At 51.1% G+C, this 23,601-nt stretch overlaps 1 protein-coding gene across 4 annotated transcripts; it reads right to left on the bottom strand.

The window, feature by feature from the left end:
• Positions 1-10,648: 10,648 nt before the first annotated feature.
• Positions 10,649-22,951, bottom strand: INSIG1 (insulin induced gene 1). 4 transcript variants are annotated; one of them, XM_082846723.1, is made up of 6 exons: positions 22,872-22,951; positions 21,767-22,199; positions 19,966-20,090; positions 18,572-18,738; positions 18,159-18,258; positions 10,649-12,557 (listed from the first exon to the last, which is right to left on the bottom strand). In XM_082846723.1, exons 2-6 carry the CDS (start codon positions 22,173-22,175, stop codon positions 12,528-12,530), a joined length of 831 nt encoding a protein of 276 aa, XP_082702849.1. In that variant the 5' UTR covers positions 22,176-22,199; positions 22,872-22,951; the 3' UTR covers positions 10,649-12,527. The 4 variants fall into 4 exon arrangements, 3 of the variants coding, with proteins under 3 accessions (XP_082702849.1, XP_082702850.1, XP_082702848.1); XM_082846724.1 differs by having other exon boundaries at positions 18,582-18,738; XR_014326461.1 differs by lacking the exons at positions 10,649-12,557; positions 18,159-18,258 and having other exon boundaries at positions 18,624-18,738; positions 18,886-20,090.
• Between the last annotated feature and the right edge of the window lie 650 nt (positions 22,952-23,601).

The following is a 23,601-nucleotide window of genomic DNA, read 5'->3' as shown; positions in this document are numbered from 1 at the left end:
TCACGTGGTCACAGCCCCAGTCCCGTAACCCGGTTACAGACGCAGCTCCATCAATACCAGTTCTCAGGAACTTGGCCTACAAGGTTTGCAAGGCAAGAACAGAACTCACCTCGCTATGATGTAAGTTAAAAAAAAAAAAAGCAACAAAACCCACCCCTGGATATAATTCTGAGTGAATCAAGGATTATGGGGTCGACTTCAGTTCCTGACTCTAGCCAAGTAGCTGGAAATTCCCGGCCTGGGCGGCCGGGGGGGCACAACGTGAGCTTTCGTCCCAAATCCCCAAATCCGGCACAGGCAGCTGATGAGGGCTTGTTCTTGCACGTTACACACCTTTTCTCTGTTAACGAAAGTGTTAAGTTGGCCAGGCATTCGATCTTGATTACTGGTCCCTGAGCTCCAGGGCATAGGGATGCCTTTACTTGGGTTGGCTTAGGTTCTGAAAGGGTGTTTTTAAAGTTAATATGACTTAGAAGATGCAGTCTGTAGAGGCATTTCCATGAAACTGGACTGTGAGCCAGTCCTTTGAAGCTTTTAGACCAGGCACTCGCTTGTCATCTTTGCTCTACTCATTCTTGGCCCCCAGGTTTTCATCTGTGTTGAAAAACTGTTGAGGTACACAAGCTACTCTTATTCTGACCTGTGGTTACGACTAACCCCAGCTCTGCCATTTGCTGTGTTTCCTTGGACAAGTTATGTGACCTCTCTGTGCCTTGTTTCCTAATCTTAAAATGGGAGTGGTCTCTACTTCATCAGGTTATTATGAGGATTAAGCGAGATGATATGGACCAAGTCCTAACACAGTAGCCAGTGCACATCGAGGCCCCAGTAGATCTTCTGTGGGCACGCTGGTCATTATCAGCTTCAGTGCTGTGGCCTCCGTGCTGGCCACTCCATGCTCACTTGGAGTGACCCGTGGCTTTCAACAAGGGCTTCATCATCAGTACCTTCAGCGTGCCCGTTGTCAGGCTCCAGAACAAATGCCGCTGTGTTCCTGGGCGCTAAGTGGTGAGGAGGCCCTGGCTCCCCATCCACCCAACTTTTCATGTACTCTGGCTGCTTCTCCGTGCTCTCTGAGATTGTTGATTGCGTAACAGAGCGTGTGGCTGGTACAGTACGCGGCAGAAGGTTCTGTTCCTCAGAACACTTGGTGGGGGGGAGGTTACGGGGTGCTTCGTTCTGCTTAGTTCAAGCCCTTGATTCAGATCTGATTTTTCTTTGGTCCGTTCCCACCGTTTCACCTTCAACTAAAGACTTAATCAACAGAAACTTCCTATTGCTTGGTTCCTCCATCCATTTGTTCATTGATTCAGCAAACATCTACTGATTATCCATGCTAAGTAATATAACAATGTATTGTATATAGATGGCTGAAGGGTCTTTCTGGTGATTTTTCTTAAAACTAAGAGCTCCTCCAAAGGAGAATTGAAATGTTTACCTCCAGTGACAGCTTCCTCAACTTATAGACAGTCTATTAATGTGTTCTTATACTTGGTCTTTGTAAATAAGACTTGGGAACCTAGAGAGAGCCATACGGAACCAGGGTGTTACGTTAGATACTGTTTATCACTCCAGCTCAGGCACTTTGGAGTGTAAAGGCGGAGCTATTAGTAATTATGCCAAGAAAACAGGCAGGAGCTGGGACTGGCCCAGGAAGCCAGGACATACGGTCCACTGTGCAGAAAGACGGAGTGAACACTCCTAACACGCACATAGGCCCTAGAAGTGAGAAATAGTAACAACTAAAGAACAAACAGCCTTGCAGAAAAATGGGCCAGAAGTTGATCAGAAGATTCGCAGGAGAAATACAAATGGTTAATAAACATACTCAAAGATTCAGTCTACTAGTGATCAGCGAACTGCAAGGTAAAAAAGAGGAACCATTTTCACCTGTAGATTGGCAAACACTGAAGGTAAAGTGGTTCCGCATGTCAACACAGGTGGGAGATTCCCAGTCGTGGGAGTGTAAACAGGGACAGCACATTGAAGGGAACATTCACAGTATCTGTTCAAAAATCAGATGTGCGTATGCTATAAACCCGGAAGTGTGGCTTCTAGAGCGCTGGCGGTTGAAGCAGTCAGGCAGGGTGGCGAGGGAGCGCAGACACGTGTGCCTGCCTGACCGTTGGTAGTGATGGAGAACCACTGGAGATGACCCAGCTGCTCCCTAGAAGGGGCCGCTTAAGTAGTCTAAAATTTACTCTGTAAAAGGGTGTGTGGCTACTAAAAAGGAGGCGATCGCCCTGAGAGTAATGCAGTAAATGGTCTGAGTCAGACGCACCTCACCTGATCTCGACCTGAGCCCACCTGCCTGGTTTCTGCCACTTGGAGACCGACCCGTGTGCCAGGGGGCCCTGTCTGAGGCTGGCCAGCCACGCCGGGAGTCTCTGGTCCCTCCCACCCTCTCGGGTCCCAGATGAAGCACCAAGTCCGAGGCAAGGGGTCGGCTTCCTGCAGAAGCTGCCGTCCAGGTGACACAGTACGGAGACGGGGGACAGAACTCCGTGGAGCCGACCGCACCTCAAAGAGGCGGCAGAGAGCGGGCAGCTAGATTCCTCCCTCCCTCTCCAGTGGACCGTCCCCAAGCATGGCTTTTCCATACAACCTGCCTGCAGGTGTCCCGTGTGGCTGGAGCCCCACGTGCAGCTCCCCGGCCTGAAACAAAGCGGGCTCAGCCCCGACTCAGCTTCTTGAGCTCCCCTGGCTTTGTGCCCTCCCCACCTCACTTCCCATTCTCACCCTTGTTGCCCTGGGATTGCTCCTGCCCAGGAAGAAGCATCAGTACCACACCTCACTTCAGGCTGTGTTTTCCAGGGAACAGGGACTGAGCCACCTTCTTAGTGAGGTTTTCATTTCAACCAACCTACTTAAAATTGCAACCCACCTGCCCACCCTCCCTCCTAATTCTCCTGACTCTGCTCTACTTTTTTCCCCCATAGCACTTGTCATCTCCTAAAATATTATATCATTTATTTCTTTAGTGTTTAGTGTCCATGTCCTCTGGCTAGAAAAGAGGCTTCAAGAAGGCAGGAATCTTTGTTTTGTTCACCAGTATATCTCAGAATGCCTAGAACATGGCACTTAAAAAAAAAAACAAACACTCATTGAATAAATAGATGAATGAATTGGTGTGGCTGACATGAAAAGATATTCATGATATATTGTTGAGTAAAAAGCATAGTTTTCAACATCCTGTGTTCGTAGATTGGAAGACTTAACATTGTTAAGATCTCAATACTATCCAAAGTCATCTACAGATTCAACCCAATCTCTATCAAAATCTCAATGGCATTTTTTCACAGAAATTGAAAAAAACCCTAAAATTCAAATGGAATCTCAAGGGACCCCAAATAGCCAAAACAATTTTAAAAAACAAGAACAAAGTTGGAGGACTCACACTTTATGATTTCAAAACATATTACAAAGCTATAGTAATCAAAACAGTGTGGTAATGGCATAAAGATAGACAGATTGAAAATGGAAGGGAATAGAGAGCCCAGAAATAAACCCTTGTGTATATGGTCAATGATCTCAACAAGGGTGCTAAGACCATTCAATGGGGAAAGGACTGTCTCTTCAACAAATGGTGCTGGGAAAACTGGATATCCACGTGCAAAAGAATGAAGCTGGGCCATTATCTTAACACCATATACAAAAATTAACTCATAATGGATTAGAGCCCTGAACATAAGACCCAAAACTATAAAACTTCTAGAAGAAAACACAGGGGAAAATCTTCGTGACTTTGGACTTGGCAATGATTTCTCAGACACAACGGTAAACACACCAACAACAAAAGAAAAAACAGACAGATAGGACTACCTCAAACTTAAAAACTTTTGTACGTGAAAGAACACAATCAAAAGAATGAAAAGGCAAGCTAAGAATGGGAAAAATACTTGCAAATAATATATCAGATAAGGGAATAATACCCAGAGTATATGAAGAACTCCTGGAATTCAACAACAACAAAATTAACTGGATTAAAAAACGGGCAAAGGCCATGAATAGACATTTCTCTAAGGATGGTATACAAATAGCCAGTAAGGATATGGAAATATGCTCACCATCGCTAAAGTCAGAGAAGTGCACATCAAAACCATGGTGAGATGTCAGCTCACACTTACTAGGGGGACTCCTATCAGAGCCCAGGAGGGCGGCCGGAAGTGCGTGGGCTTCCCCAGAAGCACAGGCTTCTGCCATCAGTAAGGTCAGTGCTTCGGCCCCTGGGGTCATGTCTGGGACGAGGCGTGGGCTGCCAGGGGAGGCCCAGTGATGTGAACTGGGTCACACAGTGCTCCCAAGGGGAGCACAGAAGCATCCCCACCACCTCTTTTATGGCAACAGGGTGCCCCAGTGCAGGGGAAGGAGAGACAGTGCAGCACCTGCACCCTTGGCTGCACTGCCTGCCAGGGTCACTAGGAGCAGTGCCTGGCCCAGGAGTCAGGGCTGGGGCTCACCAGCAGGGGGAACAGCTTGAGCACCTGGGGCTGCTTGGACTGAATGCAGGAGCCGGGAGTTACCAGAGAGGTGGACATGGGCTACCATGACCTTGGGCTTGGACACAGGGCTGCAGTGGCCACAGACTCTGCTTGTCCAGTCTCCTCTTGGGCGGTCAGCTCCTCAGTTGTGAAGGGGAGGTGGGAAAGCGGAGGGTGTGGACGGTCCCTGAGACATTCCTCTATACTGTGATCATATTCCCAATAATAGAAGAGCATTCCAGCCATGTATTTCTACGGCTGGGGTGTCTTTGGGCCCCGGGAAGGGAGAACTGTAAGGCAGTAGGACAGGGGATTTGGCTGCCAAACCTGGGTGGAGCCTGGGGTGAGGTGCCCCCAGGGGAGGGCGCCTCTGCTTTCCCTATTTTATTTGTTTGCCAGTCAGTTGCCCTAAGGGCCAGTTGCAGAGAGGAGATTAACTGGGCTTCTCAGCAGGAGAACCTGACACTGGGTGTTGAAGTTCTACCTGGCTAGTGCTGGTTTTAATCTAAGCCAATTATGTTTACAAAGACCACCACACTTTTCCTTGTTGGCGAAGCAGAGCCTCTTAGTTTCCCATTTGATTTGCCCAGCGGCATTCCTCCACCCCCCCCCCCCCCCCCGGCTCCCTGAGAAATAAACTGGGTCCGCACAAGAGCATTTTCCAAACAACAGAAGCCTAGCATGGCGAGTTCTATAGCGGATAGGCACTGTCATTTTCAACTCTCTGTAATGCAGCATGGGCATCCCACCTCAGGCTGGCATGGATAATCTGGGTTAGATTTCAATATACTGTACCGGAAAAGAAACTCTAGAAGTTCAGACGAAATGCGTGAATACGTAGAACATCCTTTTGTGCTCCTGGAGAAGTAAAAATCATAGGAAAGAAAGCGAGAGATTTATTGCCTGCGGTTCTGGAGGCCAGGTCTCAAGTCAAGGCATGCAGGACCACACTCCCTCTGAAGGCCCCAGGGCTCTCATCCTTGGGGCAGCCTCAGGCATTCCTTGGGGCCAACCCTCTGTCCTCACTGGAGTCCTCCCCACTGCCTTCACTTTGTCTGCGTCCATGGTTCTCCCTTTTGGGGGGTGTTGTGTGTGTGTGTGTGTGTGATCTTAGTTCCCTGACCAAGGATTGAACCCAGGCCCTGGCAGTAAAAGCGCCGTGTCCTAACCACTGAACCGCCTGGGAATTCCCCCAGGGTTCCCCTTTTGAGGAGGACACTAATCCTATTGGATCAGGGCCCACCCTTGTGACCTCATCTTAACTTGGTTAAATCTTCAAAGACTCTTTCCAAATAAGGTCACATTCTGAGGTGTTGATGAGGACACTAATCCTATTGGATCGGGGCCCACCCTTGTGACCTCATCTTAACTTGGTTAAATCTTCAAAGACTTTCCAAATAAGGTCACATTCTGAGGTGTTGGGGGTAGGCCTTCCACTTACCTTCTTTGGGGGGACACAGTGCAGCCCATAACACAGGCTGAAGGACAGTGAGATCCCTGGAGAAACAAGTCCATGAGGAAGGAGCCTTTGGATTAAAAACAGGAGGCAACACTATTTGGAAAAAGGAAGCTTTCCCAACTTTTCTTCTTCCTTCTTGGAGAGCCAGGGTTCTCAGGTAGTAATTACCTGGTGCTTTTAACTGACAACCAAGTACTAAGTCCAGGTGCTAGATTGAAAACTATAGGCTCTTTTAAGTTAAAAATTGGTTTCATAATGCCCGGCAGCTCAGTGTTTGACAACCTACCTACCTACCCATCTTCCTCCTTCCTAAATTCCTTTCAAATACCTGTTACGGAGAAGGATTGGGGTTGCTAAGATGAAACAGAAACAGGGTCCCCGAAGAGCTGTGTGTCTTCGGAAGCGTAAACTGGATCTCCTTGGTGAACAGGTGGACTCCAGCATCAGAGCAGGAATCTGTGTGGCTCCCGGTGCACACAGCATAATTTCTGGCGCACATCGAGTAACATTTTTTACATCGAGTTACGTTTTTCGGTAACATTTTTGTATGTTTTTCAACGACCATTTAAACAAATGCAAAGAGCTGTCTATGGATCTCAGGAAACACAACAGTTTCCTTTATGAGAAGCCCCCTGACAGGGCTTTCCCGTGTGCCCGGATTTCCAAGAGGACCCGAAGGCCGTTTCTGATCCTGTGAGGTGGAGTAAAGTGCAGACTCTCCCTCCTCGGACCTGGGAAACTTTGAAATGATCTTTCCAGTGATTTGTTGGCATGTTGACCTTTTTTCAGCGGGCTTCCCCAGAACTGGCCCGACAAGGCGGTCACGTGGAGGACTATTGATCGCCTCTGGGGCTGCAGGAAGCAATTCATTAGGGGCTGACTTGACTGAGGGGCTCCTGTCAAGCCGCCGCCTCACCCTGGGCCCTTTTTCGGAGCTTATCTGCTGGCGCTCCCCTTGCCCTAGCTGGGTCTTGGCAACTAATGTGATCGACGCAAAATTAGGGGAAAGGGTGATGCCAGCTGTTCACACTGGCATGGGGTCACCAGGAGAGTTAGGATGGGTCTGAGAGCCGTCAGGTGGCAAATGAGACACAATCTGAAGGGCGGCAGGATGTCAGTCACCTGTCAAAGTACACAGCGTTCTGCAGTGAAAAGACAAATTCTGAGGGCGTCAGTGTGCACGTGAGAAAGACTAGCAAGCAGCTGGGCGGCGGCCCCAGGCCCTAGTGACAGCCTCTGAGTTGGCAGCAGTGGGCGCTACCCAGGGTTGGCAGCGAGGCTGAGGGCAAGGAGGACCCAACGCAGTCTGACCCTACGCCCGGGTCACCTCCCCGAGCTGGAGTGCCGGTGACACAATAACCCAGGGTAGGAAGACCCTCGTTAAGGGGCGGTGAGGAAAGCAAACCGACGCTGTTGCTGGAAACGACGCCTGCACTAAACTCTGCTCGGAGGAGCCCTCCTCCCATCCCTACTCAGATCTTTCATTTTGTGAGTGGTCCTAACAACTTTAGTTTCCCAGCAGATTGGAGGGGCCTGAGGGCTGGGCAGCAAAATGGCAGTGGGCAGAGTGCCTGCCCTCCTATCGGAAAATGTTTGTTGAATGGCTAATAGATGGATGAGTGGATGATTTATTCAGCATTCTTCCTGAATAATAATGAGGAGCCGGACCCTGAGGCTCAGGGCAGAACAGGATGACTGACAGAGAGGCACTTCTCCCCTCACGGGCACACAGCTGGACGGAGGACCAGAGCACAGACACGGCCAGGCGACAGGGCCCTGTTGCCTTAGCAACTTTGGGGAGGCTTGATGTGATGAGGAAAGTGAGAAAATGACACTTTAGCTGAGGTCTGATGGATGAATAAGAATAAACTCTACAATTTCAAATAGAAAACCTACCTGAGAGGAGATTTCCCCGGCAGTCCAGTGGTAAAGAATCCGCCTTCCAATGCAGGGGACATGGGTTCGATCCCCGGTCGGGGAACTAAGATCCCACATGCCATGGACCAGCTGAGCCACGCGCCACTACTACTGAGCACGCATGCTTCAGTTATAGAGCCTGTGTGCCGCAAACTACAGAGCCCATGTGCTCTGGAGCCCACGCGCCATAACGGAAGATCCTGCATGCTGCAACTGAGACCCAACACAGCCAGAAAAATAACCTACCCGAGAGAAGACACAGAACAAACACGAAGAGCTATAGGTTCTAATGAGAAAATTACTTTAGGGGACTTTCAACTCATTGTCCTTGGCTGTCTTGTGTTCCTGAACTGGGGAATGTATATCACACAGGACAACAAAAACTGTAGAGCACTTATAAGGAGCCAACACACTAGAAAAACAGTGGCTAATGGATGAAAATAGTGATGCGATACTGCTTTTCACATGCTACTGTCTCGTCTTAAATCACAAACCTAGGCAGGAACTCCCGCCCTGTCTCAGCACATCCGCTCTTTCCAGACCAGTCGGCCTTGTACCAGGCACTCGTGTTATAATTGTTCAGTAAGAGAGTCTTCAGGTGTGAATCTCTGAAGATCTACACGGAAAATCCACAAAGGACCAACTTTGGGTCCTAGGCCTTGGATGCAGATTTCTTGCATCTTTCTTTGCATATTTTCGTGTTTTGGGTGTTTTTTTCATTTGTTTGTTTTTTGTTTTTTTCGCGTTTTTTTGGCCGCACCACACGGCATGTGGGATCTTAGTTCCCCGACCAGGGATCGAAGCCAAGCCCCCTGCAGTGGAAGCGCAGAGTCTTAACCACTGGGCCGCCAGGGAGGTGCTTTCTTTGCATATTTTGGCGGCATTCAGGGGTCAATATGAAATCCCCCTGTGGCTCATTTACCAAGAGCAAGTGTGGTGGTAGATGAGTGGGTAGTTGGCCAGCTTCCTAGTGTGTGAGATAAACGTGTTAGAGCTGAACTGAAGTATCTTTATTAACATTTTATAATATTAATACTTTTCAGAGTATATCCCAACTCTAAGGCTTTATCTGCTAGTTACATTATTACAAAGAGATCATCTGAAACTCTCAGAACGTGAGCATTCATAGCAAAAGGTCTATTTAAAACATGAAGCAGAAAAAGCAAGTTTAGATTTAAATAGGCCCCCTTCGCTCCTCTCTTTTTACCACCAACATAAAGGGAGTGTCTATAATTCAAGGGTGGGTAGTTCCCGGGCACCAGATGACTTGATTATGTCTAATCCAGGTCTTTAGATGAACTGCCAGAAACACTCCTCAGGTAAGATCGCAGGAGACTTTGAAAACTGGCTAAATGAACACAGTGCCCTCGTCCCCATCCTGAGCTCCTGTTCACTCAGCCTCGCTTTAGCAGCTGAAGAGACGGGACGCGGAAATCTTTTGTGTACCTTTAGTGAAATGGGATATCCAGTCACCTGCTCACAGACCAGAGCAATTCCAGGAAACGTTTCGGTCCCCAAACTTACTCTGAAACAAGGCTTAGGCCGGTTCAGAGCAGGCATTACCCTGTTAGAGCCTCATGAACTGGATCAATCTCAGGCAAAGTCTTCCAGTCTCTGTGGTGAGGGAAATGTAGCAGCTCTCAGTTTTCCGGACATGAACAGCTCTGTGTTCCATGCAGGAGAAACTTACGGGTCTGGACTGTATTATAAATGTATCGGGTTGAGTATAACAAGGGGAGGGCTTTCTCTACTGCCATTGCAACGCTATTTCACGACTGAAAATAACTTTTGCAAAGCTGCGTCGCATAGTTGCCGGGGCGGGCGGGGGTGGGTTCGTGGGGGAGGGTGGGACAGGCGTCCTCTTGTCCCTCTGCTTTCGGGGAAGAGTCAGCGGAACCAAGGACCGCAGCTCAGCTCCAGCCCTGCCTCCCTTCCCAGAAGCCTGTTCTCTTTTCAAGCTTCCCTGCCAACATCGCTCGGGGGAGAGGGCAATTCCAGGGCATCTCCCGCAGCGCCGGGCCCTGGTTCACCTTTGGGACGGTGCGGGTCGTGCAGGATGGCTTCTCGGGCTGCTCTGGGTGCCAAACTGCGCACAGTTGTTACTTCTCTAATTAAAGAATCAAACAGCACCCACTCTTCGCTGTCTCGGTGGTGCCCTTCACACCCGCCTCCCCCGGCCTGGCCCTGGGGCCCTGGGAGGAGAGCCTCTGAGGCCGGTTCTGACTCTCGTCCAGCCCAGCACCCGGCGCTGGCAGAGCAGGCATTCAGGGGACGTGTGCGGAGGGCAGTGTGTGCGGCGGGGCCCTGACAGCTTCGTCACCCGGGGCGGCTCTGCATCCGGCAGGGACCGGGGGAAGTGGACCTCGGGCAGGGCGCTGCTCCTCTGCGTGTGGCCTGCCACTCGCGGCCCCTGGACATGCTGGCTGTTACTTGGGCTGGATGCTCTTCCCTTTCCCTGGGCTCTGTTTTCTGGGTGTCCAGGCCTCCCCCCCATTCTAGTACAGGGAGAAAGGGCCCCCTCTCCCAGAGAGCGGGTAGCATTCCTGGGAGAGGGCAGAACAAGGCCCAAGGAGACGCCCACCCCCCAGGGCCAGTGGGGGGGCAGGAGGAGGTTCAACTGGGCTGAACTAATGTCACTTTCCACCAGGAGGAAAGCGAAGTCTCCCAAGAGGTTGTGTTGGAACTTAGTACATTTTACGATGTACTTAGTACATTTTGAAAATATTCTTCCATTCCAAATCTGAATATCCTACAGAGAGAATCCCCCGCCTTTTTAAAGAAAAACCCATAAATACGATGGCTGGTTTTGAACCTTTAATAAAAGTAAAAAATGAATGCAAAAGAACACAATGCTGAAAACTTGGTGTGAATGTGGATCCCACTAATGTTCAAACCTGGCGTAGTGCAAAGCGTGTTCACACTAGTTTACATTCTACAGACTCAGATGGCTTTGGTTCATACACTCGCTATAAAGTATCGGCAACAAAATTCTTCAGATTCACATCTTTTGGCTACATTGTTTCTAACAGGTATAGATTTATTTCCAGTTTAAGAGAAAAAAATAGTCACTGTGCATGATCAAGTATATTTGAAAGATTCAATGCCTGCTCTCATCTAATAACTTCTGGTTTTTCATAAAATGCTGATAGCCTCATTGAAAACTCTTTTCACATAGCTGTTTGATTTCAGAAAAATGTGCAAGGGGGTCATTGCAAAGTTCAGAATGATCCTATTTTCTTTTAAGCAAAATTCCTCTAAAACAAATTAGCTACAGTAACCTAAAATTTACTCCAGGATATTTTCCTCAAAACAAAACCCAACTGCAACGAGGACCATCACGTGAGGGGAGCTGAGAGCACAGCCCACGGCTGCTGGCAGTGGCTCTGACCGCCAGCTGCTCAGGGGGAAGGAGTCTTTTCATCCAGCCATGTTCACAGAGTGTAAAACAACCAAAACATTTAAATTGCAAAATACAAAAAGGTAAATTTGTGAGTAAAAATTACAAGTTTACTAAACGCACAAAACTGGAGTATTTCAAAGGACCGGCTCAGTGGAGAGCACAGCAACGAAGTAACTGCACAACTGAGAGGGGCTGTTGCTGAATCTTGCCCCCATGCAGCACTGAAATGGAGAACCCTCTGTAACACCTCATACGTTAAAAAAATAAATATTTAAGAGGATACAAGGCTCAGGTTGGTTTTCATATACATTGCACTTGAAGTTGAAGACCCAGTACTTGCAAACTGGGTCTAACAAACATGGTCTATGCCATTAAATGAATACATTGTGCTCACCACGTCTTTGAGTATTTAGAAACACCAAATGTTTAATACAGTGACATACGCACTCTTCTTTTTACAAGGCAATCACAGATTGCAAATCCCATAGGGCTGTGGGAAAAAAACGGTCATCTCTGTTCTGGAGTATCAAAGAAACACACGGTTTTGGCTCCCTAAGACTGAGACACACGGCAGGCAGGTGCCCCTCCTAGACGATTACGGATTCTGGATAAACTGCATAAATACTGAGGTGGACATTCCAGCACATCACAGTGCAGAACGATGACCTCTCATTGCCTTCTGCTCTCGGTAAGATTGTCTACATGCGACTCCACGGAGGAATGAAAAGCACAGCCGTACGCTGGGACACGTGCGCAGCTGCGGGACGGGGCGCCCGGCACTGCCACCCTAAGCTCGCCGCCCCTGCCTTTCTCTTTTTTTACACAACCCTATTTTAGAAATCTTTTGGATAAGTAATATTCCTATTTTATCACACTTCATCTTTGTAAGCACCATCGAGCTCTCCCCTGGGCGCTGATACAAAACCAGAGCTGGTAGTTAGGCTTTAGTTCAAGGCTTGGAAATATGGCAACTTGCTTTTAATGACACATGAAACCGAATCCTCGGGACCCTGCAGCCGGCTGGCCTGCACTTGGGGCCTCCTGAGCAGACCCAGGCGTGAATGCCATCAGGCAAGGTGACATCTCAACACAAGTGGTCATCTTCCCAGTCTGCTGCTCTAAAACAGGTGAACTGTTTTCCAGGAGTCACTTGTACAGTCAGCCCAATCTAAAAAGATTATTGAGGAAAAAAGATAATCTTTGTCACAATCCAGTATCCCAGATTTTCTCCCAAATCTTGCCATTCTTCAGGGTCAGTGGGTTTGAAGAGTCAATCGCTATGTGGCTTTTCAGGAACACCCTACATGTAAAAAGAGAAAAAGGAGCGAGAGGAAATCAGCACTAAATGTATACATATTTTATTTTATTATTATTAGTTTTTTGCAGTACGCGGGCCTCTCACTGCTGTGGCCTCTCCCGTTGCAGAGCACAGGCTCCGGACGCGCAGGCTCAGCGGCCATGGCCCACGGGCCCAGCCGCTCCGCGGCATGTGGGATCTTCCCGGACCAGGGCACGAACCCGTGTCCCCTGCATCGGCAGGCAGACTCTCAACCACTGCGCCACCAGGGAAGCCCAATGTATACATATTTTAATTAGCAATTAAGCCGATCCTAAAAAGTGAAAGATAAAAAATTCCTTTGAGTCGGATAAGATGATGGAGACGAGAAATGCGGAGCAGCAGACAAGCTCCAACAACCCCACCGCGGTCCTCTCCCTGTCCAGGGCTAGGAGGGCTAGGAGCCACTGTTTCACCCAGAAAACAGGGCCCGTCCCTCTCACGCGAGGTGGAGGGTGTAACAGCTCAGGAGCCGTTTCTACACACGCTTCCTCACTGACCTGTACAGAAGTTCAGGGAGGTGAACCCTGCACTTGTCACCGCTGTCCAGGCCCGGCCTGGTCGGTCCTCAGCAGAGGACAGATGTTCCACTGGAGGAGAGATCCAAGACCAGATGACCTTCCTGAGGTCACGGGGCTGCATGAGGAGAGACCGCCACGCCTCCTGCCACGGAGCCAGAGCCCCAGCACACGTTCTAACCTCTGGCTTAGCAGCCGGCCGGCCAAGTGGAGTGGGGAGCGGTGTGCAAGGGCAGCTCCGCGCGCTCCCGAGGCGCCCAGCTCCAGCCCTGCGCTGCACCCACTCAGGCAGGTGGTCAGCCTCCTGAGTTTGTATTTCCCCGTCTCTAAAGTGGGCTGACAAGAGTCCCTACCTCCAGACTGCTGTTACAGGACTCAGCTGACAGTGAAACTGTTTAGCACAACACCTTGAGTGCAACAGAAGTGCTAATTAATGTTGTTATTACTACCAGCAGCCGCTGGATGGCAAACAGGAAAGGCAAACTGAATTCCACGTGCCAGGGAAGTGCACCTGTAACCAGGTGTCCGGGGCCTGGGCCCCAGGAAGCAGGGCCACGCTCTTCGCCGTGGCAGCTGGAAGCCTTAGTTTTTTTGAGAAAAGACTAAGCTACAACCAGCAACAGATACAGATTCTATAAAATGATGCTACGGACCCACTTTTAAACATGCAGGCTGACACACAAAGAAAAAGCCACTCGGACCATTTAACACTCAAACAAAGCCAACCTGTAGGTTTGGGGCATGGCTGCCCTTGATGGTAACCATATTTCTTTTAAGGGCAGTGGGAACTGAGAAGGTGCGAGGGGGAGGGGTGCAGAGGCGCTGGGACGGTCACCCTCAGAGGGAACACAGCCACGTCGCACTGGACTCAGGCAGCTCTGGTCACAGTGTTGACCAGTGCCCACCTAAGGTCTCCACCTTCAGACCTTCATCTTCTTCACTCAAATCACGTCCCACCATAAACGCCTTACTTGGTGAAGTTTTAAACCAAGAATTCACTCTTAAACGCTGCCCCTAAAATACCACCTCAGATCCATCTTCTGTCTAAGGGCCCAGCGGCACCGCCAGAGGAAAAGAAATGGGCGGTGCTGACCAATCCCATTTCTAAGGCACTGAGCCATTTCCTGGGTTTTAAGGATGGAAATGAGTTTTCAGACTCTTAACAAAGAGTAAGCTCACTTTCACAAATAAGCTGTTAAGTTTTTCCCTTTCTTTGAAGAAAGAAAATAAAGACTTGGCTTAAGTATTTTAACTCCTTCTTTAAAAAGAAAATGCTTAACTTGCTCTTTTTAAAGACTTTTTTGGGTGAGAAAGATTCTAGCAAGGTGCCAGTCTGTCCCAGCCTAAACTTTCAAGACTCCGCAAAGAGAGTAAACATGAGGTTAACAATTCTTGGACACAAATACACAACAGCAGGGCACACATCCCAGTGTGTTACGGATGCACGAGCCTCAGTGGCCCTGGCTTACGTGCTAGGGTCCCCGCAGCCCAGGCCCACGGGACCTTCTCCAGGTGACTGGGATCTGCAACTGCAGTGGCCAGGCAGGTGGAGGAGGGTAGCAGCCACACCTGCAGATGCTTTTCCTGCAGTGTCCTCGCTCCAGCCCGCCACGTCCACCTGTTGCTGCTTGGTGGGGAAAGCCCACGCAACAAAAGGTCCTGGGAAGAACTACAGTTGGGCAGGGACACTCAATGTCGTGGGGAGCCACAGTTTTCTAAAACAAAGCTTAGTATAAATGGAGTTTTCATTCTTCAGCTCTGATATAATCTGAAGCACATTTAATTTCCTACACTTCCAATTCTCCTCTCATGAAAAATACAGTCTTGGCTTCACGCACTTATCTTTTACTGCTGCAGCAGCATGCTTTAGAAAGGCCGCCTGCCAGCCCGCGGGGGTGGCAAGAAAGGCAGCATCCTCCGTTCAAGCCGAAGTGGACAGAGGATTTGCCAAGAGGAGGTTGAAAGGTTCAAGAGTCAGCAGAACTGGATGTGAAGGCTACGCAATTCCTGCTGGACAAAGGCGGACTTTTTATTAAGATTCTCTACTGCTTTCAGGGTAGATTCGTTTACAGATACTTTGAAGGATGGAAGAAGAGAGAAACAAAAAGGCAGAGACCAGTCTGGACAGACCCAGGGAGGGGCTGCTGGGGTAGGGATGAGAGTCTGGGAGCTCTGGGGGGACTGATCCGCTGCCTTGTCATCCGCAACCCAAGGCCAAGGCTTTGCTCCCAGTAAACAGACAGCACAGAGGCAGAGGGACCAGAGTCCTGCCGTGACCTCCACGAAAACGATCTCAACAGGGCACAGCAGCAGGTCTGCCCACCTCCTGACACACATCCGTCCGCTGAGAGACCTGTCACAAGCTCCTGTACACACCTTAGTGCTTCTGCTTCTACAAGTGCAGCTGGCCCTTGAACAACACGGGTTTGAATAGCACGGTTCCACTTACATGCGGATTTTTTTCAATGGTAAATGCTACAGCGCTGCGTGGTCTGCGGTTGGTTAAATCCACGGAAGCAGAGGGCTGACTCTACGTTACATTCAGATTTTCAACTTCTTGGAGGGCTGGTGCCCCAATCCACGTGCTCTTCAAAGGTCAACTGTAATGTTTTCATTGTAAATTTAAAAAACGCAGAAGAGAAAAAAACCCAAACTACCTGCAGTTCTCCTTCTCAGAAATCGCCACTTGCGTTCCTTTACACACCCCCTGTCCTGTTCCCTACCCTGGGAGCAAGTGCCGCACGCCTTTGCCAATCCGACTGACCGATCCTTTAAAACTACTTAAACCTGGTTCCTCAGTCTCAGGCCTCAAGCAACTCATAGGAGTAAGTCTCCCTCATTGGCTCGCCTGACTTCTGGCAGAAACACAGCTGTGAAGTGATGTGCGATCGTTTTGCCTTCATTCACACCGACCGTGCCCTCCGCTGGGTTTGGAAACCTGGAGAAAAGGGACTTAGCTCTTTTCTCCCTTGGAGCAGCCGGCAGCGGGCGCCCGCTACCACATCTGTTCCGAGGACCCACGCTGGACGCAGCAGCCAGAGGGGGGGTCGGTAAAGCCAGCTGTGACTGCTCCTCCGGCTGGAAAGGGCCTGCCGTTCCCCTTCAGCTGGGATCCAGGCGTAAGGGTTCACATTTTCATGGATGAAAATACGGCAGGAGCGCTGGGCTCAGAGACCCGGGAGGGTCGTTTCCCTTTGATGACCTGGGATGTTCATCACCCTCCTCCAGTATCAAGACACAACAGTAACATCCAAATACAAGTTTTTCCCCAACTTTAAAGAGTGAAAAAGAAGAAAAAGCTTAAGTGGGGAGAATTACAATTATGCCAGCTATCTGAAGTTAGGTTTAAAACTTTCATCTTTTCAAAAACGAAAATGCCTACGACAAGGATGGAATGATCGCTGATAAACCCACCTTCATTCAGCGTCGTGACCAAAGGTGTGATTGTGCCACTCTTGTAAAATAAGTTACCTTCAACCATTTCTAGGTGTTAGGAGCTTGTGCATGATGTGTAGTGTCTACCTCTATCAAAAAAGACCCTTGGGCTTCCCTGGTGGCGCAGTGGTTGAGAGTCCGCCTGCCGATGCAGGGGACACGGGTTCGTGCCCTGGTGCAGGAAGATCCCACATGCCACGGAGCAGCTGGGCCCATGAGCCGTGGCCGCTGAGCCTGCGCATCCGGAGCCCGTGCTCCGCAACGGGAGAGGCCACAGCAGTGAGAGACCCGCGTACCGCAAAAAAAAAAAAAAAAGAAAAAAAAGACTAAAGCTGTTTAAAAACCTTCATCATAAATGCATGGCAGCATCAGCCCAGCCTCCCGAAGTTATAACCAACTGGCTGAATGCTGTCAGTTTTAACTCCACGAAGAGTCACGGGGGTTGAAGACAACTTATCTCAAAAGCCCTGTTAGGACTCCTCAGCTAAATGGCACTGAAAATAAAAATCCCAAAGCAGTACGGGATCATAAAGCGGCCTCGTTCTACTCTGAACCGGAAGGGGCTCCAGGGAGCAGCACAGGGGCACCACGAGACTGTGGCCGCCGTGAGTGTGAGAAGAGCCAGGTCCTCTGATGCTCATGAGGGGTCGAGAAAGAAAGGCTTTTCAATTGAGTCTGTTCGTTTTGGCAAAAGCAGATCCACACAGAGTCACAAAAGGGCGGGAGGCAAGGATTTGGGCTCAGGAGCCGGTGGAACACATTACAAATTCTACCTTTTTGAAATTACTTCCATTTTTATGAAACAGCCACGCAGCCTTCAGTCTGGCCCTCCCAAGCCACCGTCAGCTGGCGCGAATAAACGGCTTGTTTCTAAAAACACCATCTGAGGAACCAAGTCAGTTTCTGAGAAAGCCCCAGAGTGTCTCTGAGAGAAATGGCCCTTACAAGATTCTAGTTTCTTTTTTTTTAGTTCATTTTATTTAAGCCTCGAGTCAAGGTCTATTCAAAATGACAGTTAAATGTCCACATTTCATCAAAGCGCTCAAGTGTCGACCATTAACTCCCGGAAATAACTGCTAAGTCATCCTGACTTCGTTTGTCTTTCTGGCTCTCGGGAAGTGGCTCTGTGCGGGGGTCCCGTTTCTCTCTCTTTAGTTATTAGACAGGGTCCAGGCTGGAGTCCGCCTACCCAGGGAAGCTGAGCCCCCTCCCAGCCTGGTCCACACTCTCATGGGCCTGGCCTGGGGTCCTTTCCCTAGCATAGCATCATCTGTACCTGCGTGAAGGCGGGGAGGAAACTCATTATAAATCATTCATTTAGCCATTCAGTAACTTTTCTCTGCCAGTTATCACAGGAGCTGCAGTTCATCTGTAACGTGAGTGGAACTCTAGTTCCTTTTAGTGTGCGTTGTGAGCTTACGATTCCCTGAATCTTTATCATCTAGCAAAGAGTAACCTGGGTATTGTACCTAGTTTTTTTAAATACGCTTTTCTGAATAATTGTTGCGAGTCTCAACTAGATATTTATCAACAGCAACCATAACATATCATGTACACTCAGCCTATGAAGCTGGAAACCACGGTTGGGCACCCAGGTGACAACTGTACATACCATGGCTAGCTGTCGTCCTATGTTTCCCACGGTCACACCTCCCGAGAAGAAGATGCACGGGAGCCAGGAGCGGATGTACAGAAAGTCCGGGGACGTGTACCTGGAGAGAAGGAGACGTGAGCCCCTGGGCAGCCGGCTCCCCGGCGCAGGCGGGGCAGGCACACGGCGCACCAGCAGCGTCAGCATGTGACATCCACGCTCACCGCCACTGCTGGGTTTTCCTTTACATTAAATTACGCATGGTGCATTTTTAACACATCAATCAACAATAAGCAGCGTTTTTGAGAATTTCATGTCTAAGTTTATGCTATGTAATTACAGAAAAAACATGACATCTTAGCTTAGAAGGTATTTTTTAAAAAAGTTAAGTAACAGCTTCCGGACGGAGGTGATATTTGAGAGCGCATGCTTACTGATAGACACCATTGTACACCAGCAGCTGAGTGATCACAGTGGCGAGGAAGGCGATGGTGATCCCAAGCCCAAGGCCACTTCTTGAACGGTCAAATGTCCACCAAAGGCCCAAAGACAGGGCTGCTAACGTCAAGGAGAGCTGAACGTTATTGGCAAAATCCAATTTCTGGCGATGCAGAGTTAAGGAAAAGCGCAACGATTTTTAATATGGTCAAACCCAGAAAAGCCCCAGGGCCTACAATTACGTGTGCACCACATAATCCTTCGTCCATAGGAGCTGCCAGGTGAGCTGCAGAGAGCATCTGTTGGATACAAGGTTACCGTGACCGAGATGACCTGGAACTTCTCTGGGATCCCTGGGTTGAAAACTTGACTTTACAAGTAAACTTCCTGAAAGCTACGTATAAAATTCTGCTGGTATTTCAACCAACAGCATACTTGGCTAGTAAGTCATCTATAGTTCCCCTTTTACTTCTCGTTTTTATTAGTAGGTTGAGCTGAGCAAGCCCAGTCTTCGCTCCACGTCTGCAGGAAGACACCTCCCCAGGATGGCACCCAACACGACACGGTCGCAGCTGGTGGAGGCACGACTGGCTTCCGTCACAACACTGCTTTCCAACTGCGGACGAAACAAGTTTGTGAGAGCCCAGACCTCTTATAATACCCTTTTCTGACATTCTTATCATTAAAATCAGGCTAGGGCAGATTTGAGAAGCAGTAGCTCTAAAATTAACTTTCTCCAAAAATATAATCTAGTTGTGCTAAAGAAACCATAAATCTTTTGAGACCTGGGAAACCACGGCCCGTCTTCCTGAAGAACGCACCGTGTACAGACACGCAGCATGTCTTGTGCGTCCACCCGTGGACGCCAGCACCTGATCCTGAAGTTAGCCTCCGCTAAGAACCCTATTCCCGAGGCCACACTTCTGACTGGCCCTGGGCCCTGCATCCTGCATGCTCATGCCAGGGAGGGACAGAGAAGCAGACAGGCTTCTCCTCCACCTCTGGAAGGATCCGCCAAGAAGAGTGATGCTCTCGCCACTTCTCACTGGGCCACAGGAACCAGGTCTTCACGGTGGAAGGATGTAAGGTAGAAATGTAAAGGGCATTCACGAGGTGAACTCTGAGGATCCAACAGATGCTGCCTGAGAAAGGACTGAATGAAGACGTCCACTGTGTTCCTGGTGTGAACTTTCCCGAAATGAACTGAAAGGACTCCAGGAACCATTATGAAAGTTGCTGAGAGCAAACTGAGCAACGTGCTTTGAAATAACATACTCGGAAGAAGATGGTTCAAGTGACTCGTGACGTGATATGTACTCATTAAAAGTAACGAAACTTTCAACGTGTAGCGTAAGAAGCTGCTCTGCACAGCACACCCACTGAAGGATACAGCACTGGCGTGATTGATACCAACAAAAACTGCGACACAGCGCATCACACTGGCCCACTCCCTCTTAAACTTGTGTGGCTCTCCAAGGCGACTGTCAATGCAGGGGTAAAGCAAGCCGACGACAGCTGTTGAAGAAAGACAAGGCAGCGGCGTTAGAGAACCGGCTGAAAATGACGTGATCTCTGCGTGGCAGTTGTTAACATATTTCAAACCACTCCCTCTCCTAGAAGATTTATCAGCTACAGTGTAAGATTTGAATTAAAACTAAGTTTACATTTTTGTTCTCCTCGAGTACAAACAAACAAAAATCACTGTTTCGAAAAATTTAAAATAAAATCGCAGTTCTTTGGTTTGAAGCACAGAAGGAATGGAGCCAGGGGTTAATCATCCATAAGCAAACTACTTCTGCGCCTACACAGGGGCCTCCAGCTTGCATCAGTGTTGTTCCTTCGTACAGTGGGGAGGGGAGCTGCCACGAGGGCCTTGAGGCCACGGCACCAGTGTGTATAGCCATATCCTGAAAGGGTTTAGGAAAACAAAGCAGGAGCCTATCTTTCCAAGAACAAAAATGAGAACACTCTCCCCACCGCTTGGTAACCACAGCATCCCTCCTGTAACACGTCCCGGCCGGAACACAGCTCTCCACTCCAGCCTCGTGCTGAGAAGGCAACGTGTTTCCACAGCGCAGGGGATACACCCAGACTCCAGGGGGGAGTAGGCAGAGTTAAGAACAGTGGGCCTGTCACTCAGCTGCGTCCCCTTGGGCACGGTTGCTTAACCTTCTGTAATTCAGCTTCCACGTCTGTAAAATGGAGCTACGGCAGAGTCCTTTTGTAAGGACGAAAGGAAGCAAAACATATAAAACTGCAAGGTAAGCAGTCCATAAACATGAGCTACGAAGCAGACAGGAGGGCATCCCTCCTGTAGCACCGTGGTCATTTAGGTACACGCTTGTTCTGCCCGCCAGACCAGGATGCTTGACAGGGGCAGTCCGCTCACTCTGTACTGCCAACAGCTGGGAGAGCTGGTGCTACAGAAAGCATCTGACAAATGTTTGCTAATCAGTGAATGCTGTGTGACCAGAGAAGTACTGTGACCTGAGCTGAGACCAATTCAGCAAGTTTATAAAACCAGCCAAATGACCAAGAAATTCTACTCAAAAAAGACAGTCCGCCTGTCCACAATTTAGACTGCTAACCCTGGGTCATGTTTTGTGGCTGGCCAGGTGTACTGCAGTATGAACTCTGAACAGGGGATTTGTTTTCCTTCATCTGTGGAGCCCAACGTTTTAGGGGGAAGGCCTGGCTTTGGCACGTTCACGGGCATCCCGAAAAAGGAAGTGTGGGAGGCCGCTCGGGCAGCAGTTCTGCCCACTCGGCCCACGTGACGGTTTGTTTTCAGTTACCCAGCGCTGTAGCATGTTCGCTGGGGCAGCCAATCGCACTGCAGTTCCCTCGCTCACCAGTTCTGCCAGCGGCCAATTGCACAGCTCGCTCGGGATGACAGCTGCGGGCTCCCCCAACACTGTCCTCAGGGCCGGATCAGTAAGAGGGAAGGACCTCGGTCAGCCTGGCACAAGCGTGAAACAGCCAATCATCTCCCCACCTGGTCCCCAATCGCTGGGCTTCTTCCAGCCTCCAGAGACTGGCATTGCGGATCACCATCCTCTCCCCCCGCCTCCTTCTCTAAATACAATCACTGGAGATGCACACTTCCCCTCTGCGGATGGTTCGATTTTCAAACGAACGGTTCTCAGAGGCTGAAAATCGTTCTTAACCAAACATCTTCAGTTTCTACTCACCAGCTGCTGTCCCACAGCACGGGGGAACCCACCAGGCGGAGGAGAAGATGGTGGCGATGACCTCCTCAGGGAACAGGGTGACGTTCCTTTGGACCTGCAGCAGGTTCAGCACCAGGGCCAGGACCACGCCCACTGAGAACAGCACCAGGCTCCTTTGCACCAGGTGGTGATGCCAGCTGGTGATGTGGCCGCTGCTGCCATGGCCTCCCACAGCAGCGCTCCCGGGCCCGTGAGCCGGGTCAGCGCCCCGGGCACTGTGGGCCACCAGCGGAGAGGGGCCTGACACTGAGGAGGTGATCATTTCTCCCACTTTGGCCTCCAGCCCTCTGGCACTGGCCCTCAGGTGGCTTCTGTGCTTCGCGCCCTTAGCGCAGGGACCGCTCCAGGGGTGGTCGTCCAGTCTGGGCATCAGCCACCAGTGTGACAGGCTTTCCTAGAAGGAAAAGGGGGTGTGGAGGTGGAATCCCGATCAAGTTCACTTCCAAAGGACATGGCAGGTCCAGGGAGGCCCGGTCAGAGGGAGGGCTCTGCTCGCCTTCATCGCCGGTACGTCCAGGGAAACCCCCAAGGCCCTCGGAGTCAGCCGCTCAGGGGAGCCCACGGGCAGGTACCGCGGGGGAGGGCTGCAAAGACCCTGCCCACACACCCCGCCTGGGAGCTGCACAGCCTGTTTTCAGCGGCAGCCGGATTAGGTACACCTGAGCGTTGAGCGCCCGCCGCAGTGCCCCTCTGCATAAGCCCCGAAGTTCTGGCCCGTCCAGTCCAGAAGTTTTTCAGACCCCGTCCGTCTGCAGGAGGCAGACCCAGCCAGGCTAGCCTGGAGGCAGGCCGCCCAGGACAAGGTGCTGGGGTCCTCCGAACTGACAGGATCACTGGCAGAGCCCACCTGGGGTCGGGGGTGCAGCCCCCCGCTCCGGGACTCGGGCTGGGGTCAGAGCGTGCGCCCAGCCCCGAGGGTCGGTGCCGAGGATCCCAGTGGAAGGCCGTCTCGAGGGGCGGCTGCAGGGAATGGAGGCGCCGGCACCCCGACATCACCACCCGGCCCGACACCGGGACCCCACCCCCGCCGCCACCGGCCTGGGTCCCCTCGCTGCGCCTCGCGTACCTGGCTGAGGGGCGCCCGCCCGCGGGCTCGCCGAGGGAGAAGATCGCCGAGGAGCGTCACGGCCCAAATCGCCTGGAGTTGAGCCCGCGGCGCTCAGCTCGCCGCGCAGCTTATAAGGCGGGCGGCGGGGCCCCGGGTCACGTGACCCCGCCGCGGCCCGCCGCCCGCCCCAAGCGCCAGGGGGCGTGGCCACCGCGCGCCCCGCCCCTCCCGCGCGCCCGTCCGCTCGCGGTCTGGTGAGGCGGCCGCGACCAATCGGGGGCGGGCGACCCATATGACGTCATCACACGCCACCGCAGCCCTGCGTCCGGCGCACTGACTTGGGAGCGCGGACGGACGGCGGACTGACGGCGCCGGGGGCCAGACGGGGGGAGCCGGACGGGGGTGGGGGGGGGGCCGGACGGGGACGGACTGACGGACGGGGCTGTGGGGGAGGGGACGGACACACCGAAGGGCGGAGCTGGGAGGGGACGACGGGCTGGGGGACCGATGGACGGGAATGCGGGGAATGCCCGACGGCGGACCGATGCACGGCGCTGCGGGGCTGTGTCCACAGGCTGGGGGACTGACCGACGGACGGGGCCGGGGAGTGGGGCACAGGCTGACGGACGGGGCTGGCCGAGAGCGCCCCGGACCTCGGGCGGGCGGCTCCCTGCGCAGGTTCGGACCGGACGGCGGCGGGAGGGCCGTTTCCAGCAATTGGCAGCCGCGGGCCTGGCGTCGGGTGGTT

The sequence above is a fragment of the Leucopleurus acutus genome (genome assembly GCF_964270905.1).
Source record: "Leucopleurus acutus genome assembly, chromosome: 9".
Taxonomy (NCBI): domain Eukaryota; kingdom Metazoa; phylum Chordata; class Mammalia; order Artiodactyla; family Delphinidae; genus Leucopleurus; species Leucopleurus acutus.
The sequence above is the reverse complement of the archived record's forward strand: the minus strand, read 5'-3'. Positions and strand labels throughout refer to the sequence as shown.